Source organism: Calliphora vicina, chromosome 3 (genome assembly GCF_958450345.1).
Source record: "Calliphora vicina chromosome 3, idCalVici1.1, whole genome shotgun sequence".
Taxonomy (NCBI): domain Eukaryota; kingdom Metazoa; phylum Arthropoda; class Insecta; order Diptera; family Calliphoridae; genus Calliphora; species Calliphora vicina.
This window is the reverse complement of record NC_088782.1, coordinates 5,813,941-5,832,412: the sequence shown is the minus strand read 5'-3', so window position 1 is coordinate 5,832,412 and position 18,472 is coordinate 5,813,941. Positions and strand designations below refer to the sequence as shown.

Here is an 18,472-nt window from a genome sequence, read left to right as displayed (position 1 = left end):
ATGGAAATTGAAAGCATTTTAATGTTTTTTTTTTTAATGGTTCATATACGATCAATCTACGGGACTACGATCAATTAAGAAACGATACATATGAAACCTTAAATTAAGATGAGCACATCCCACCATTTATTTACTGTAAATAAATAACTTCAACAATTTAGCTTTAAAACTTCTTGAATTGTTGTTGTTCTGGTAATTTTTCTTTTAATAAATAAATAAACCATTTAAACCAAACCAAATAAACCAGAAGTCGAGGGTTTTTTTTTTGTAGTAAATCACAACTTCAGCTTAAAATAAAAAAAAAAAAAAAAACACAACAAACAACAAACAATGCAACTCCAACAACATTGCACCGGTTATTACTTACATTTGACATAAAAATGCAAGACATTTGAATGCATAATTTACAAAAAAAAAACAAAAACAAAATAGAGAAGAAGTTAAATAAATTTTCGTTTTGTGCTGCTTCTTTTGGACAACTTTTTTGGTGGCTATATAAACAAGAAACCCGACTGCATAAGGTATTCAATACATCTTTAACATTCAACGCTAACACACACGCGGCTGTAAACATCATCTCAACAAAATGAAATTCATCATTGTATTCGCTGCTCTTTTCGCCCTTACCATGGCCAACAAAGATGCTGAAATTTTGCACTACGAAAACAATGTTGAACCCGAAAACTTCAGCTACTCTCTGCAGACCAGTGATGGCAAGACTGCCGAAGAACAAGGACATCTTGAAAATGCTGGCACCGAAGACGAAGCCATTTCGGTACGTGGATCTTACTCTTACATTGGTGATGATGGCCAAACCTATCAGGTCAACTACATTGCCGACAGAAACGGTTTCCAACCTCAAGGTGCTCACATTCCAGTTGCTTAAGTAGCTGAGTAAATACACAAAGAATAGACTGTTATTAGATGTAAATATTTTATAGAATTTTTGTTGATTTATAATTTCTTTTGTTTTTGTTTACCTTTTTTATTTTTATTTAAATTTTAAAGAAATAAAATAAATAATAATAATTATGATACATAAATCTTTTTTATTTTAATTTCTTGTTTGTTTTAAAGTACTTGGCTGATGAATTTTGCTACATTAAGAAACTAAAATAACTTTATTTGTAATGCATGGAATTTATTCAATCTTTTTTTCATTTGAAAACCCATTGAATTGTATTATAAACAATTTAATTAGACTTAAAGATAATTGAATTTAAATTTCCGCCCTGCTCGTTGATGCAAGTGTTGCATCTTAGCAAAAAGTTGTTAATTTTCTGCTTAATTCGGCCATAACGGCTCAGCTATGTGTGCAGTTGCACCATATTATTGAAACCACACAGAGTTGAAAGGAATTCTCTTTCGGCGTAGTTCCGAATAGATTGCTCAAGTAACGGTCTCCAGTAAAAGTAACACTTTGTCCATTTTGTTAAAAGAACTATGGCGCGACAATACAGCGTGAAGAAAGAGCACACCACACTGTGAGGCAAGTTGAATTCAATTCACTCTCATGCAGTATTTCTGGGTTGGAACCACTCCATATGCTACAATTTTATTTGTTTAGGTTGCCGTTCAAATTGAAATGAGCCTCATCAGACATGATGGTAGCTGCTGTAATCAGCCACCCAGTTGAACTCTCGTTTTGGTACTCCTCAAAAACTCTTTTTTTTATGAGTTTCATGCGAACTTTTTTCTTTACATTGAAAAATAACTGTGAACTGTGGAGTTGAGATCAGTTTTTTATATCACAATAGATTCTGAAAGATCACGTCAATAAAAATCTATTGTTATATAACAGTATAGGTCTCCGTTGACTCTAACATAGAGATTTTTTGATTTCAAATTTTCTGGATAACCGTAATTTACGGTCCCTGAAATTTTCAGTAGCATTTTATTCAATTCTATAAATATTATACAAATATAACGAGCCCTTAGCACCAAAGCGACAAACACAAACAGGAGAAGGTTTTTTTTTGATTATTTTGAAATTTATACATATGGGGTATTCACACGGTCTGCTATTAGTCATATTGTCATAATGTCCTAATATATTATAATAGTTGTTGTTGTGTTTTAAACAAAAAAAAGTATTATTTTATGACAAAACAATAAACATAGTTCAAATAGTCTTATTAGTTTAGAACTTTTTTGTTTGAAACACAACAAAAATTTGATTAAACTATCATAATATATTAGGACATTATGAATATATGACTAAATAGTAGACCGTGTGAATACCCCAATAGAATTAAAAATGTTATGATGCGATATAATTGGGGTATTCACACGGTCTGCTATTAGTCATATTGTCATAATGTCCTAATATATTATAATAGTTGTTGTTGTGTTTTAAACAAAAAAAATATTATTTTATGGCAAAACAATAAACATAAATCAAATAGTCTTATTAGTTTAGAACTTTTTTGTTTGAAACACAACAAAAATTTTATTAAACTATTATAATATTTTAGGACATTATGACAATATGACCAAGTAAGACCGTGTGAATACCCCAAATATAATTTCGTTCAAGCTATTTGTCTATTTTTCAAAAATATTTATAACTTTTGACAATTAAAAATTCATGGAATACTTTATTGAAAAATATGACAAAAAATGTTTTTTATTGAATTTTTGCATAGATAAAAATTTTTCGAATTGAAATAAAATTTTTATTTATAGTTTTCAATAAAATTTCACAGTTATGTAGATTTTTCTATTTCAAATGAAAAAATAAAAACGAATTTTGAAATTTATTATCAGCAATCCCGCAATTCCCAGAAAAGTGTTGAAAAATTCCAAAAATGGGAATTTTTAGTTTTTTGGCTATAATATCCATAACAGGGTCGGTGTTATAGGGACCCTTCACAAAGTAATTAGAAATATATTGAGCAACCGATAATCGACTTGAGAATTTTTGCCCTAAAATTTTATTTTACATAAAAAATAGGTGTTTTTTGAAAGAACCTGGTCCCCTCAGTAACAACAATTTTCAAATTTGTTTTCCTTTAAAATATTTTATGAAAACTTAGCTTTCAGATAGTAGAAATTCCTTATACATCCTCTTAAAAATTTTTTGCGATAACTTAAAAAGAAAAAAGTTATTTTTTCCCAAAAAATTAGCTAAAAATTGTCTTTTTAAAATTTTTTAAATTCAAATGCATATAACTTTGGACTTAGTCAATATTTTTAAACAATTCTTTTTCTATTTGACACATACATGTGTTGTTAATCCAACAAAGGATCGGGGAATATTTGGATACGCTGTTATCAAAATACTGGAGTAGGGAAGGTAAACATGTTGAAAATTTAATTTTCAAAGGCGAATACCTCCTAAGCTATAAGAGATAATTGATAGCTACGACGAGGTTTTTTGTAGTGCTCGATGAGGAGATTCTATATGTGTAATTTTTTTGAAATCGAAACTCAAACCAAGAAATAAAATCGTTTTAAAAATGTAATATACCCGAGGTGTCCTACTTTGAGGGCCCTTGGTCGCGCCCCTGGTGGGCCCATGAGGTCCACGTTCAAAACTTAAACTCAACAACACTTCCTCTTTGCGCATGTGAAATTTCATTCAAACCAATCTAACTATATAGAAGTTACAGATTTATTTGCCTCTTTTTTTCTGTACCACTGTGAGTTTTTTTTACTGTAAAATACAAACAATGACTTACGATAAAATCGTACCCCCTATATTTTTGAAGTTATTAACAATTTTGATATTCCGAGAACGCTAAAACATCAGTCGGTCCATAAAATTTTAATTTCTGCAATAAAAAAAAATTAAAAATGTCGCTTACGATAACTTGGCGCTAAGGGCTCGATATATGTGAAAGCTTATGTCCTCCTGTGCGATTCATTTTGCAACAATTAGTTCAGAAGATACCGAGTTATTGACACTTTTTTTCGATTAACACCACTGTGCGGTGTAAGAATTGCCTAAGGTTGGATTATGATTCTAAAGCTGAATGAATAAATGAAAATTAATTGAAAAACTATTTACTAATGATGCTCACTCACTATATAACCTCAGTGACTTTTCAGTAAAGTTTAGTTTAGGAGAAGATAAAAGTATTTTTCCAGTCTTTTACAAATAATAGTATGACTATTTATAGTTATACTTAAAAGTTTGTAAGCTTATCTGAGATATGTGTCTAATATTATTTACTGCTCTGTTCATAAGGTCAGCTTAGCATTAAAGTGACTTTTTCAGTGACATTGTGTTCATTTCAAATGACTTTTTAGTTGACTCATTATATTTTGTCTAAAGCTGTAGTTTTTGTAAAATATTTGTTTTTAAGATTTCCAGTGACATTTAAAATAAATTGTAAAAGTATTACAAGTCAGTGTATCTCTAGCAAACCACTTTTAAAATAAAACACAAATGTTTATATATTTTTTTTTCAACACTGACTGAAATTATTCACTCCTTAAATTAAGATTGTTTTTATTTACAGGATAAACATATTTACAAAAACAAAATAAAATAAAAATAAAAAATTTTTTTTTTACAAAACATAACAAGACAAATTTTTGTTTACATAAGTAAGTACGATGGATGATTAAGTCGGAAATTATAAAGAGAGTATTTATTCATGCTTCTTCTTATTCATATTCTTCAGCTTCTTCTTCTTCTTCTACTAAGCGAACGTAAATGGTTAACAAGAATGTTTTTAGTTAAATTGTAGTTGTCTATTTTGGTATATGGGCGCCTTCAGGTTGGAAACCATTCTCATCAGCTATGAAGTTCACTGTATAGGTTTGACCATCGGGAGCAGTCCATGTAAAGCTGCCCTTTACCTCTAAAACTTCATTGTCGGTACCGGCATTTTTAATGACACCCTCCTCAGTACGCGAAGTTCCATCACTGGTGGCGAAGCTAAATGGAAAAAAAAAATGGACAATTTGGACAATAAAAATTTGAAATTCCTTTAGTGTTAACACGAGGAAATACTCAACTCAAACTTGTAAGAGTCAATGTTCACATCACTATTTTGAGAAATAATTTCCACATCTTTTTGAGGAGCAGCCAATGTGCAAGCAACAAAAGCCAATAAACCAAAGACTAGCATCTGTTACAAAAAATGTTAAATTAAATTCAATTAAATTAAAACAATTAGCACTTGTTTATTATTAATATTATTATATTTTTTTTCTTTTAGTGTTTAATTAAACACATCCTTTCTTTATATTTCACAAACTAATACGATAATTCGTTTATACGCACCAATTTCATGTTGTTTATTTAAAGGATAAATATTTCCTGTAAAGATTTATTTAAAAAAATAATTTAAATTATTATTGTCTTTAAAACGTTGACAAAATTGACTCTTGTGTTAAGTCACAACTGTAAGAATAATTTCTGATGTGCATCTAAGATGCATTTTATACGTTTGCCCGTGTAGTCACAAAAAACCAAAGAATTGATAAAAGTCATAAATTTGTTAGTTTTGTTTTTGTTTTTTCCCATTTGATTTGTATTTTGTGCAAAAACAATCCACCAACACCACCGAAACTGCATACTGCAACTAAACGAACACATTCTGACTTACACATGCACCCCACTTAACTCAGATACATACAATTGCAATTGCACTGCATCATCTTCATCTTCTTCTCATATGGATGTATCTATGTATCTATGTTTTGTATTTAGTATATACTAGCTATAGCAAAGCATGCAGTAGTAAATAGTACTTGGTTCATAGTTTTTGTTTTTAGTTTAAGTTTCTTTAACATTTAGTATGTCTGCATGCAGCTTCTTAAACTTTGCACGAGCTGCACTCGCTCGTAAGTACTATAAACATTGTTGTTGATGTTGTTATTGTTGTTGCACTCTCAAGCTTAAATGCTAATAGAAACATTTAAAAAAGTTTAAATTACACATGTCTATTAGGGTGGCCCCGTCTGTATAGATGTTCCCAACTAAAGCGAAAGTTTATTTTGTTTGAGGAGACTATTTCTCAAAAATTATTTGAGATTATGGCATTCGATATTGAGCAAGAAACTTAGAACATTTTATCATAATTTCGATATCGAAATCATTTTTTCTATACGATAGCTCATTCGATCATGAATGCGGTAATTTGGCCCCTGGATTGAAGGATAACAGAGTCCTTTGGAAGGGTTTGGAAATTGATATCATGTGAAACGTCTTTGAGAGGAGCTTTCGAAGATAATTTGTTTATATAAATTTTAAGTTTATTTAATTTTTGACATGAAATTCTTTGAAATAATTAATTTAAATTAATACCTTATAAACCTCATATAAATTCACCATTCGAAATACAATCTTGTTCGAATTTGAATTTAAATTTTTCGAAACCTATCTTCTTCCCGATCTGATGCTAACTATATATTTCAAACAATTATGCTATGTATATAAAAATAAGCGTAATTTCATAAGCTTTCCACTGGAATTTAACAATATACATATAATTCCATTGGCTTAGGTTAGGTTTCCAGGCAGCCACGAAATGAACTCAAGTGGGTTCATGCAATGGTCCCTTTGTGTTACCTAAAAGTTGAATAAAACAGAAAAAAGAGGGACAGATAGAAGTGAAAAGAGAGATGGAAAAGATTGAACAAGTTAAAAAGGAGATGCCAGAGGAAAAAAAGTCATATTCGAGAGCTCAGAAAGACTATTTACGGAACGGTTTCCCAGAAACCTTAGGCATAGATCTCCTAATGCCTGACAGTGACAAAGAAGATGAAAAATAGTCTCATCCTCCTCCTCGTTTTGACAACTTCTGCAGAAGTCGTGGTATGGCAAGCAAAGTCTCCTAGCGTTGTTACCAAAGGTGCAGTGTCCGGTTATGACTGCCACTGCACCACTCAATTGTGAGCGTGTAAAGCCAAGAACAAATATTGTTAGTCCCCGATTCAGTCGGGTCCATATCGTTCTGGTTATAGTGCATGTGGCTTCACATCCCCATCTTGTCCGATCGAGCTCATAGTAGAAGTTACTAATGTGTAGCTTGCATTTGGATAACGGAATCCCACATAGGAAATCTATGTCTCCGTCAGGTAACATGGCGCCTTTTTTCGCCAAATCTTCAGCAATACAGTTGCCCGTAGTATCTCCATGTCCCCGTACCCACTTGAGTACGACTGTTGAATGTCTCGCCATCCTGTTTAAGGATGCCCGGTATTCCTGGACTAAAATACTTAGCACATTTCACAAAAAAAGATTTGAATGAAAATAGGTTTCGAAAAATTCAAACTATGTATATTGAATTTTGCAAAACGGAATAATCCGTTTCAATGATATTATATGAGGTTTATAACAAATGCTTGGGTAAATGGTTTTCGAGTTTTTAAAATTTAACCCCCTCTAAACAATCCATCCAAGAAGCCCCCCCCCCCCGTAAAGATCAGGCAGACCGAACCGAACCCCTTGGAAAAAAAGGTAGGTAGCAAAGATTAGCAAGGTTCCCCACCACTACACCAAACACAGAGAGTGCGTTGTTTCTAGGCAATGACAGATGGCAGCCCCATTATCCTAGACCAGCTACAGCAGACCAATCATCTACTTAGCTGGAACAACAACCGTTTAACGAAACTGATACAAAATAACTGGATGTAAGGCAACATCGTACATGGAGACGCACGATATTCAGGAGTGCAATATTACATGGGAATTATGCGAAAAAAAAATAACTAATCGTATAAGATGGAGATGCTTTGTGTAAGCCAAATGCTCCCAAGAGGGGTAATGGAGACCTTTTCCCATTTTTCTGGCAACATATTGATTCCGAGCCAAAAGAACTGCTCATCTTTTGAAGCTAAGAACGAATCAATCCAATGTCGTATACTCTGTTCCAAAATGAAGTGTATCTCAGAGAGTGCGTTTTGCATGCATAGAAACAAATAGTAGTCGGACGGGGCAAGTTCTGGACTATAAGGGGGGTGAGGCAAAACTTCCCAACCACTTCTTTCTAAATAGTTTTTTAGCAGGTATTGCAACATGTTGCCTAGAGATGTCATGATGGATTACTGCGGTTTCATGTCTGGTCGCATAAGATGGGCGTTTTTCGGTCAATGCTCGCATTCGATAGAGGTTTCCAGTGATGGTCTGGTTAGATTTCAGCAGCTTAAAATAGACCATTTTGCTCCCACCAAATACAGAGCACTACCTTAGCCCCGTGGATATTTGGCATTTTTATCGATTCGGCTGGTTGGCCAAGATTCACATACGATCTCTCACGCTTCGGGTTATCGTAATGGTTACATTTTTTATCACTAGTAATGATTCGGTGCAAAAATTTTCTTTTATAGCGCTCAATCATTTCGGACATACAGAATCGTCTCTCGGCTTCAATTCATATGGTATCGAATTTCCCTGGTTCTGGATGAATCCTGCGGCTTGTAAACGTTTTGAAATTGCTGGGTGAGTAGCTCCTAATAATTTTGCAAGCTCTTGTTGAGTTTTAATGCATCCAATTCTTGGTGTTCGAACTCTTTTGGCTGGCCTGAGCGATTTTGTTTTCCGTGTCAAAATCACCACTTCTGAACCGCATGTTGAAACCGATGAACCATTCACCATAAGCTTTGGTGAGCAATCAGTGTGCTTCAGCGGTACTTTTTTAAAATTAAAGAAGTAAAGCAAAACTTCCCGTAGATGACGATTCGTTGGTACAAAATTGTACATTTTCGAATCCAAAAAAAACTTTGTTGTTTACACTATAATGTTCTACAACTTAGTGAGAATAAATGAATGATATGATTTTAAAAAACTTAAAATTTTTGCAAAAAATTCGAATATTTATGGACTTAAACGATAATTTTATGAATTTACACTTTCTTAGAATGAATTAAACTTTTATTTTAGTTGGGAATATCCGCAACTGTTTTTTTTTTTTTGGCCCACCCTAATAAACATAGTATGTCACATATGTTTGGATGTTGGTGGTTTTTTTTTATGCATGTATGTATTTCTAATATTCAATATTAAATGCCAGTGGTCGTTTTTTTATATTTATTTTCATGATCTTTTTTATTAGTACTTGTATGTCTGTCTGTAATGCAGCCAAAAAGTCATTTACTTAAGTGTGTTGTACCTTAAATAAATGTTGTTAGGCCAACCAACCAACCAACCATTCATCCATCGAGTAAGCCAGTCAGCCAGTCAACTACATAGCTATAGCTAGTGGCCGTATGCAAGCATGTAGTGGCGTCAAGTGGAAACGTGTGCCAATATGATGCAACTAACATTTAAACCGTTGATACCCGTACGTCCAACTATTCATCTATCAAAATTAACAAATCAATATATTGTAAACATGTATGTATGCAAAAATATTATTATAAAAAAAACTAAACGCAAATAACCATTGGTCTATTTGTCAGTTTGTCCATTCGTCTGTCCATCCGTCTATAAGATCTTGCAAAGTTTACAGTGTTTTAGAAAATTTATTCAATAGTTTACATTCATATTGTATAATTGCAATCTTTGATTAATTTGAAGATCTTAAACAAATTAAGTTTTCAAAAATTCACAAAATTTCACAATGCATTAGATCTGGAGGAAAGAATATCAATGATGATGTATTCCAAACCTAAAGGAGCGCTCCCAACTGTCTGAACATATGTTCGCTATGACTTCACCTCGGTTGGATAGTAACTTTCTGTATGAATCTAAGATCTCGTGGAGTTGACAGCCAAATGCTATATCGAGGGCTTATATTCAAAAAAGGCTATCTGCAGATTTCCCAAAAATTAGTTTTTTATGCCAAACAGTTTTATATCCATTATCTATGGCAAGGATTCTCAAATAGGGGTTCGCGACCCACAAGTGAACCGTAGTAAAATTGCTGGGTACGGGGAAATCCATTAAACTTTAACACTTTATTTTGCAATCTGAATTTGACAAAAATAAAAATTTTGATTTATAATATCTTTACATTAATATTTTGAGTAGAAGATTCTATTCTAGATATCAGGCAAAATAATTTACTTTTATTATATTTGCTAATGAAATACCTAACATATTTTAAGAAGAAATAATTGAAATGTAACTCGTGCGCTAAAATTAATTTTAAATCAGTTTCCCCGCTTATTAACTCTGTAGCATTGAAGCCATTTATAAAATTATCATCAATATATTAATGTGAAATAAAGCCATTTCAAGTTGAAATTGAGAAAATCCAAATTTATATTGAGATAAAACTAATTGAAGATTAGAAATCCAATTCAATATTGGGAAAATATAAATTACACTGTGTGACAGCCCAAATCGGCGGGGGTTCTGCTTACCAAGAAAAGTTATATTGGTCAGGTCTTGGAATAGAGATATCTCGATTTGAAGGTAGTAAGTATTGTATAGGGGAAATTGTAATTTTTTGTTAAGCCAAATGCCGGCTTCAAAATAGTCAATAAAGGAAGGCGGTATTTTTGGTTTTCCTTGAGTAGGACCCTGAAAAATCAGTTTTCATAATTTTATCGTAAATTATCCAACAAACCCCAATTAAAATCAATTAACTTTTTATTTTAAAAATTAATTGTAATTATGTATATGATTGCGGTAACCATAATATGTTTAAGTTACCATTCAAATAATTGTAGCAATCATATTTATTATTGTAGTAAATAAATACAAATATGTTTGTGGCCACCATTTTTTATTATATGTAAGTGAACACATTGTCTTAAAATTTTGTAAATAATTCTTTGGAAAACTTTTATCATACATTATTTTCTTTTGCAAATCACTGTCTGCGTACGTGTGAATTTGTGTAAATATGTAGTATGTGAGATTTTATAGTTTGTCGGTAAATATGTATTCATACTTATAAAGTTTATAAATAAAAAAAAAATATTAAATTTTATAAATAATCACTTTTGATGAAATACCCTACAGACCTCAAGTAGTTTGGAACAATGTGTTTGGAAAATCAAATAATGATAAATTTTCAAACATAGTCACAAAAATTATAAATTGACATAGAACTTTCATCGTCCTTATATTCAAAATAAGCTGCTGAAAGTCAGCATAAATCACGTGTCCACTACTCTAGATATATGATATCAAAAGTCGCTGAAATATTTTTTCCATTTAAGAGTTATTAATATTATTTAGGATATTATTATTCAGAATATAAAGATGAAGGACTATGCCAATTTTTATTTTATTAGCGATCGATTTAGCAAACTCTGAATGTGGTTGACCCAACCATATTATATGAAATCAATGAAAACAACCATAATATGGTTGAAAAAAACCATAATATGGTTGAAATCAACCATAATATATTTGGAATCAACCATATTATGAGGCTCAATGATTATTTTTGAAACTATGGTAATTTTATTATGATTGAATTGAATATTATGGTTGAGTTCAACCATATTATAATTGAGCCCATGAGGCTTAATGATAATTTGAAAATTATTAGTTTTTAAAATTATGGTTGCAGCAACATTATGTAGTATTAGTGATCATGTCATGAATAAAATATAACAATATTTTATCATAGTTATCATAATTTAATTGTAGGTAGAATTTTAACAAAGATAACATCGTCCGAAATCAATCATATTGCCAACCATATAGCCATATACATAATTACATGATAAAATGTGAACCAGAACATTGTTGTAGAAAATAATTTATTATTGAAATAAAATGTATTTAAGCATGAAGTCGCAACCATGAAAAACGTGATTTTTGAAAATCGGTATTTGCTTATATTTTGGTTAATTATGGTTTTTTCAACACAGACAAATTGTGTAATTTAATGCATTACATAGGAGCTTTCTAAAGTTAATTAATGTACATGGTTCGAGGGCTTTTGCATATACATACCTCAGCTATTTATGGGTCGATTTTGATGATTTAACAAAATTCTCATGACTATATTAAATGTATTGATATTGACTATTTTGTAGCCGGCATTTGGCTTAACAAAAAATTACAATTTCCCCTATACAATACTTACTACCTTCAAATCGAGATATCTCTATTCCTAGACCTGACCAATATAACTTTTCTTGGTAAGCAGAACCCCCGCCGATTTGGGCTGTCGCACAGTGTAATTTATATTTTCTAAATATTTAATTGGATTTCTAATCTTCAATTAGTTTTTTCTCAATATAAATTTGGATTTTCTCAATTTCAACTTGAAATGGCGTTATTTCACATTAATATATTGATGATAATTTTATAAATGGCTTCAACGCTACTGAGTTAATAAGCGGGGAAACTGATTTAAAATTAATTTTAGCACACGAGTTACACTTCAATTATTTCTTCTTAAAATATGTTAGGTATTTCATTAACAAATATAATAAAAGTAAATTATTGATATCTAGAATAGAAACTTCTACTCAAAATATTAATGTAAAGATATTATAAATCAAAATTTTTAGTTTTGTCAAATTCAAATTGGAAAATAAAGTGTTAAAGTTTAATGGATTTCCCCGTACCCAGCGATTTTACTACGGTACACTTGTAGGTCTCGAACCCACAAGAATCGTTGCCTTAGATAAAGGATATAAAACAGTTTGGCATCAAAAACTAATTTTTGGTTAATCTGCAGATAGCCTTTTTGAATATAAGCCCTCGATATAGTATGGTTGTAAGCAACCATAGTATGGTTGTAAGCAACCATAGTATGGTTGTAAGCAACCATAGTATGGTTGGAAGCAACCATAGTATGGTTGGAAGCAACCATAGTATGGTTGGAAGCAACCATAGTATGGTTGGAAGCAACCATAGTATGGTTGGAAGCAACCATAGTATGGTTGTAAGCAACCATAGTATGGTTGGAAGCAACCATAGTATGGTTGGAAGCAACCATAGTATGGTTGGAAGCAACCATAGTATGGTTGGAAGCAACCATAGTATGGTTGGAAGCAACCATAGTATGGTTGGAAGCAACCATAGTATGGTTGGAAGCAACCATAGTATGGTTGGAAGCAACCATAGTATGGTTGGAAGCAACCATAGTATGGTTGGAAGCAACCATAGTATGGTTGTAAGCAACCATAGTATGGTTGTAAGCAACCATAGTATGGTTGGAAGCAACCATAGTATGGTTGGAAGCAACCATAGTATGGTTGGAAGCAACCATAGTATGGTTGGAAGCAACCATAGTATAGTTGGAAGCAACCATAGTATAGTTGGAAGCAACCATAGTATGGTTGGAAGCAACCATAGTATGGTTGTAAGCAACCATAGTATGGTTGTAAGCAACCATAGTATGGTTGTAAGCAACCATAGTATGGTTGGAAGCAACCATAGTATGGTTGGAAGCAACCATAGTATGGTTGGAAGCAACCATAGTATGGTTGGAAGCAACCATAGTATAGTTGGAAGCAACCATAGTATAGTTGGAAGCAACCATAGTATAGTTGGAAGCAACCATAGTATGGTTGGAATGTTGGACAATTTCCGCCTATCGTATCGTCTTAGAATCTTATGAGGCCCAGAATATACATGTATATACTAATGTGGGTCTGCGACAAATATTTTGATCTGAAACATAATTATAATTTTTCTGATGGGTATGAAAACAGCTAAAAGTTATGTTTGATGCTAAAAAAGCTAATATGGTCACGCTTTGCATCTTTGAACAAAAGTCTTACTACACCAGTCACGTCCAGGTAGTGTGTCTAGTTCGTTCGAGTAATTATTTAACATACTTAACCGGGTATTTGAACTTTAGAAACATCAGAGTCACCCAAGATTTCTACATTTACTTATTTTTTTTTTTGCTATTGGTTTGGATGTTGGATTTTTTTTTTAACTTGCAATTCTGCTTAAATAATGCGTTGTTTTGCAGCCGAAGAAAAACAAAAGTGAATAAATCGTTAATTGTCTGTCCATCTGTCTAAAGGTGTTTGAACATTTTGGCAAAGTTCTTTAAAATGTTGTACTCGTATTACCTTGCAATGACGTTGTATCTGCAATAAGTATCTACTAACGTATGGATATGTTTGCATGTAAATGACATTTACATGGATATGTGTGGCTAGCTAGGTTTCTTTCTATTGGTTAATGTTGTTTGTTTCAAACAAATAATAAATATGTTTATTATTAACAAAATAAATTTTAGTATTTTTTTTCTTTGTTGGTTGATATTTTGTTGTTAATGTTCCTAATCTTCAATTCAATGTTGTGTGTTTATATTGTTCTAAGTTTTGTTTGTGTTGTTTTTAAGAATATAATTATTATTTTGGTTTTTTTCAATTGATAAATTTGTAAAACCAAAACATGTTTGGATTTTTTTTTCTCAATAAATTTGTAATATTTAATGTGAAAAAATAATACAAGTACGCGTCAGTTGTTGCCAGGTCCAGCCATTCATATACATACGATCATCATATGTGTATGTACTTACTTACTTTTCTTGGTTGGCTCGATCGGCCGCGGCGGTTGGGTTGTGGAATGTCGGTTATGAGTGTCACGAAAACCAGTTAAATTGTAATTGCATATTTATTATCAAGCTCATCACCATCATCATCATCTTCTTTTTCTCCATTTGTTTTGTTTATTTATTATTATTTTTATTTCTTGCGAGTATTATTATTATTATTGGTTGTATATTTTTTTTTCTTCTTATTACTTGTACTTTTGGTAGCATCATCTTCATGCAGCTTCGACTTCTTTGTCTTTTTGACTTGACAGTGTTGTATTTTATGGAGAAAAACATGTTTTTTTTTTAAATTTTATTATCTTTTTTTTTAAATGTAAAAGTGCATTTCTTGTATGGTGTCATTTTATATATTTTTAAAGCTTATTTGAAATATATATGTATTTTTTTTTTACATTTATAGATATTTAAATATTTCGTTTAATGAAAAATGCTTGATTGGTTGTGAGAGAGAAGGGAGAGTAGATGTAAACTTTGATACTTTAAATTAATGAGGTCGCATTTAAGTGGATATTGAGGTCATAGTTAAGTATTACTCAATGGAATGGTGATACATACTTGTTTTTCAACTAGAAGTTTTAATTCTTTTGCCTTATATGGGAGCTGGAGACAATGGATAATTGATACCTGCCACATTAATATTACGTAAAGCTCTCAAGTAATTTTTGGTTTGTCTTCAGTGTTCAGGATTTTAGTATATTTTTGAAGTTATCGATTGCTTTAAATAAGTGATCGGAATTCATAGCCACCAGTGTCCGATGTACACAGCACGAATACAAAGGTTCGAAAGAATGAATTCTTAATTCCATTTTCGAAATCAAAATATATTTTATCTCTTAAAGATTGCGTTAATGAACTCATTATGCATTAATTCATAGGCTTAATTCCTTTGTACTTCAACTGTATTGAATTCATTTATTGCAGAATTCATTTTTTATAGAATTAATTTCTTATTGAATTATGACAATTTTCTTGATTTCAAATCTATTACAAAATAGCTTTCAAAATGTATTGAATGATACAATTTATCTTCAATTCAAATCTATTACAAAAAGGTTTAACTAAATTTGTTTCAATTCATTTTGTTAATTGAAAAGCAAACATAAAACAAAAACGAACTTTGAACTCTTAATTCTTCCAACTCAAAGAAGTATTTAATTTCCTTTGATTTATTACTCAACAATGTTTTAATAATAAAAGCAGGAATATTTTTGATAAAATAAGGACATTTTTTTATATAAATTTTATTATTAGTTATTTTATAACCATTACATTTTAATTCCAACTCAAACAACACGTTGCATTTTACTAACGTTTTATTCATTTGTTTATTGCAACATAAGACAAATTAGTCAATAATTATTTGTTTTGCGAAATCAAAAGTGATCATGCGTACAATACATGTACATATGTATTCTCAAGTTTATGATACTTATGTATGAATTTTGAAATAAAAAAAAAGACAATTATTAAATTGACAAACTGATGTTGTAATTGTGCCATTAACCTTTTAATGAAATATCAACAACAAAGTTTTAAAAATAAAATAAGTATTTAGCAATTTCAAATTGCTTAATTCCATGGTTTGGAACAGATTCATATTCTGGAAGACGTGTACTGGACTTATGTTAAAAATTTGTTTCGATAATTTCGAGATCTTTTTAACAAAACAATTTTTCCTTCTGACCCCTACTCATGCAGTGCATAGTCTTGGAACAAGGAAAATATTTTATGAGGGAAAGGTTAATAGGATCAATATTGCAGTATCGATAGAATAGTGAAACCCAATTTACATTGCGTCGGTGCTCCTTTGAATCAATAGAGTTGAATACTCCACTATCATCAAATTATGGAACGAGTAGGAGAGAGAAGTTATTTTTAAGAACTATAAAACTCAGACTAAAATTTTAATTGAACTCCAATATCAGCTATTCGATACGCATCATTTGAGTTATATTTGAGTTATATATAGTTGTTACACGAGACTCTCCAATTTACTCCGATTATATTGAATATGCCAAATTTTAAGTCTCCATAATCAGGACAACTATAACAATTTTGCTTATTTTATTCAGAACTAGTATAAAAAAAGTACCATTAAGTCCCCCCATTGGATTCTTATGTGCCTAATTTCATGATTCCAGGTTCATTATTATAAATAAATAAAAAAAAATTAAAAAAGTACCATAAATCTCCCTCAGAAACATGCTTAATTTCATATTTCTATGTCCATTTTTAAAGAAAATTCAAAAAGTACCATTGAAGAACGAAAAATTACCTATAGTTCAGTTCTCACAATTTGGTTCCTAAATATTAACTCCTATTCCAAAGTCGATCTTCACTCAGATTAATACTAGCTAACTTTCATGTCGATAAGTTTAATTTAAAAAAAGTAGCATTAGGAGAAAAGTACCAATTTCCCATTTCTTCTTGAGCACCCGTCAAGTTTGAAATTAAAAATATAAATGTAGTATTTTTTGCTACAGACATGTTTCAAACTAGTCAAATCTGTGTTAATGTGCTCAACAAAAAAAAATTTTTAAATAATTGACTTAATAATTTAAAATAAAATTTATTTTCCCGTTTTTACCCACTTTTTGGTACTTTTTTTGTATTAATTGAGGTATGTATTCATATGCCTATGTCAATTTATAGAAAAACATATTTTATGAATAAAGTACCAAAAATAAACACAATTTGTCTCCCTTAAGGGTTCAAATTCATATTTGGTATTTTTTGATAATACGATTTAATATTTATTTCTATGCTAATTAGTTTAAAAGACACATAGGAAGCCAAAAAAGTACCAAAATACAGTTTTTACCCGTTTTCTAACAAATGGGCCCAAAGTTCGATAAAACACCAAAAATATGTCAGCTTTTATTTTAAAATGGAGAAAGATGCATTTTTAAATTTTTTATACTCTTCATCATGAGTCGCAAGTAGAGATGCTAATCGGGACTGATTTTTCGGGATTTTAGGGAAATCTAAAATCCCGAAAATTATAAGAAAGAAAAGTTCATAATTATGTCTTTACAATTGAAAGTAAATTTTTTATTTAGCAATTAATTTTTATTATACACTAAAAAGCATACATTGCATCTATGGTTTCGTCTACCATTCTGGAACGAATTTTGTTTCCGACATATGCTGCTGCCGAAAAACATCTTTCACATTGGCAAAACCGTTTGCAAATACTTATAACAAAGCTGCAAGTATTTTCCTTTTGTTTCTTCAGAAATAAAGTGATCTATTTCTTTTGCAAGTTGAAAATCTACATTATAACTTGATTTCTTTATTGATATTTGGGTTATTTACATTTATTAATAATATCTTTGCTGATCATTTGGAAAAGCCCGGGATTTAAAATTAAAAAATCCCGGGCTTCAGGATTTAAGAAATCCTGAAACCCCCGGGATTCTCCGTTTGGCATCTCTAGTCGCAAGGGTATATATAAGTTTGACATTCCGTTTTTAATTTCCACATTTTTCATTTGTGACCCCACAAAGTATATATATTCTGGATAGTTATAGATGGCGGAGCCGATAAAGACATGTCCATCTGATCATCTGTATGTTGAAATCAACTTTCCGTATCCCCCAAACAACTTACATACCTGATTCATACATCAGTATATCCGCTTTAGACCCGGTTCGGTTGCTATTTAAAAACCAGAAAATCGGCCCACAAATGGCTGAGATATAAGGAAATAACCAGGACAACCACTATTTATGATCTATATCTGGATTACTGTCATTAAAATAGACAATATGGATCTCCATTGATAGTTCAAAGTCCTTTGCAACGATGTATATAAGGTTATAATAAGTTGGACCTACAACGGGTCAAAATCAGGAAAAATATTAAAAATATAACTCGATTTTTTTTTTCAACAAAAAAATTTTTTGTCATACATTTTTTTATTAATCAATTTATAATTAAGAAAACAATTTTTTAGAAAACTGAAAAAAAAAAATTAAAAATTAATTTTGAAAAAAAAATGTTTAAATTTTGTTTACCTAATAATATTTAAAATTTTTATTTTAAAGTATAATTTGGGTATATATGATTTGGCACAGCCGAATATATGTATC

At 30.9% G+C, this 18,472-nt stretch overlaps 2 protein-coding genes across 3 annotated transcripts; one reads left to right on the top strand and one right to left on the bottom strand.

Moving 5' to 3' along the window:
- The first annotated feature begins 540 nt into the window (after nt 1-540).
- Nucleotides 541-1,043, top strand: LOC135955002 (larval cuticle protein 65Ag1-like). The gene has a single exon (XM_065505273.1). The coding sequence runs from the start codon at nt 587-589 to the stop codon at nt 884-886; it is 300 nt and encodes a 99-aa protein (XP_065361345.1). The 5' UTR covers nt 541-586; the 3' UTR covers nt 887-1,043.
- A 3,393-nt stretch (nt 1,044-4,436) lies between these two features.
- On the bottom strand, nt 4,437-14,529 carry LOC135955000 (endocuticle structural protein SgAbd-6-like). Of its 2 annotated transcripts, none has more exons than XM_065505272.1 (3): nt 14,350-14,529; nt 4,966-5,078; nt 4,437-4,885 (listed from the first exon to the last, which is right to left on the bottom strand). In XM_065505272.1, exons 2-3 carry the CDS (start codon nt 5,076-5,078, stop codon nt 4,699-4,701), a joined length of 300 nt encoding a protein of 99 aa, XP_065361344.1. In that variant the 5' UTR covers nt 14,350-14,529; the 3' UTR covers nt 4,437-4,698. The 2 variants fall into 2 exon arrangements, with proteins under 2 accessions (XP_065361344.1, XP_065361343.1); XM_065505271.1 differs by lacking the exon at nt 14,350-14,529 and adding an exon at nt 5,234-5,353.
- Between the last annotated feature and the right edge of the window lie 3,943 nt (nt 14,530-18,472).

What these genes read in the sequence shown, in the direction of transcription:
- LOC135955002 (XM_065505273.1), top strand. Translation starts at nt 587, where the DNA reads ATGAAATTCATCATTGTATTCGCTGCTCTTTTCGCCCTTACCATGGCC.
- LOC135955000 (XM_065505271.1), bottom strand. An exon ending in ATTGACTCTTACAAGTTTGA is followed by an intron (nt 4,886 to 4,965) that starts GTTGAGTATTTC and finishes TTTTCCATTTAG; the next exon opens with CTTCGCCACCAGTGATGGAA.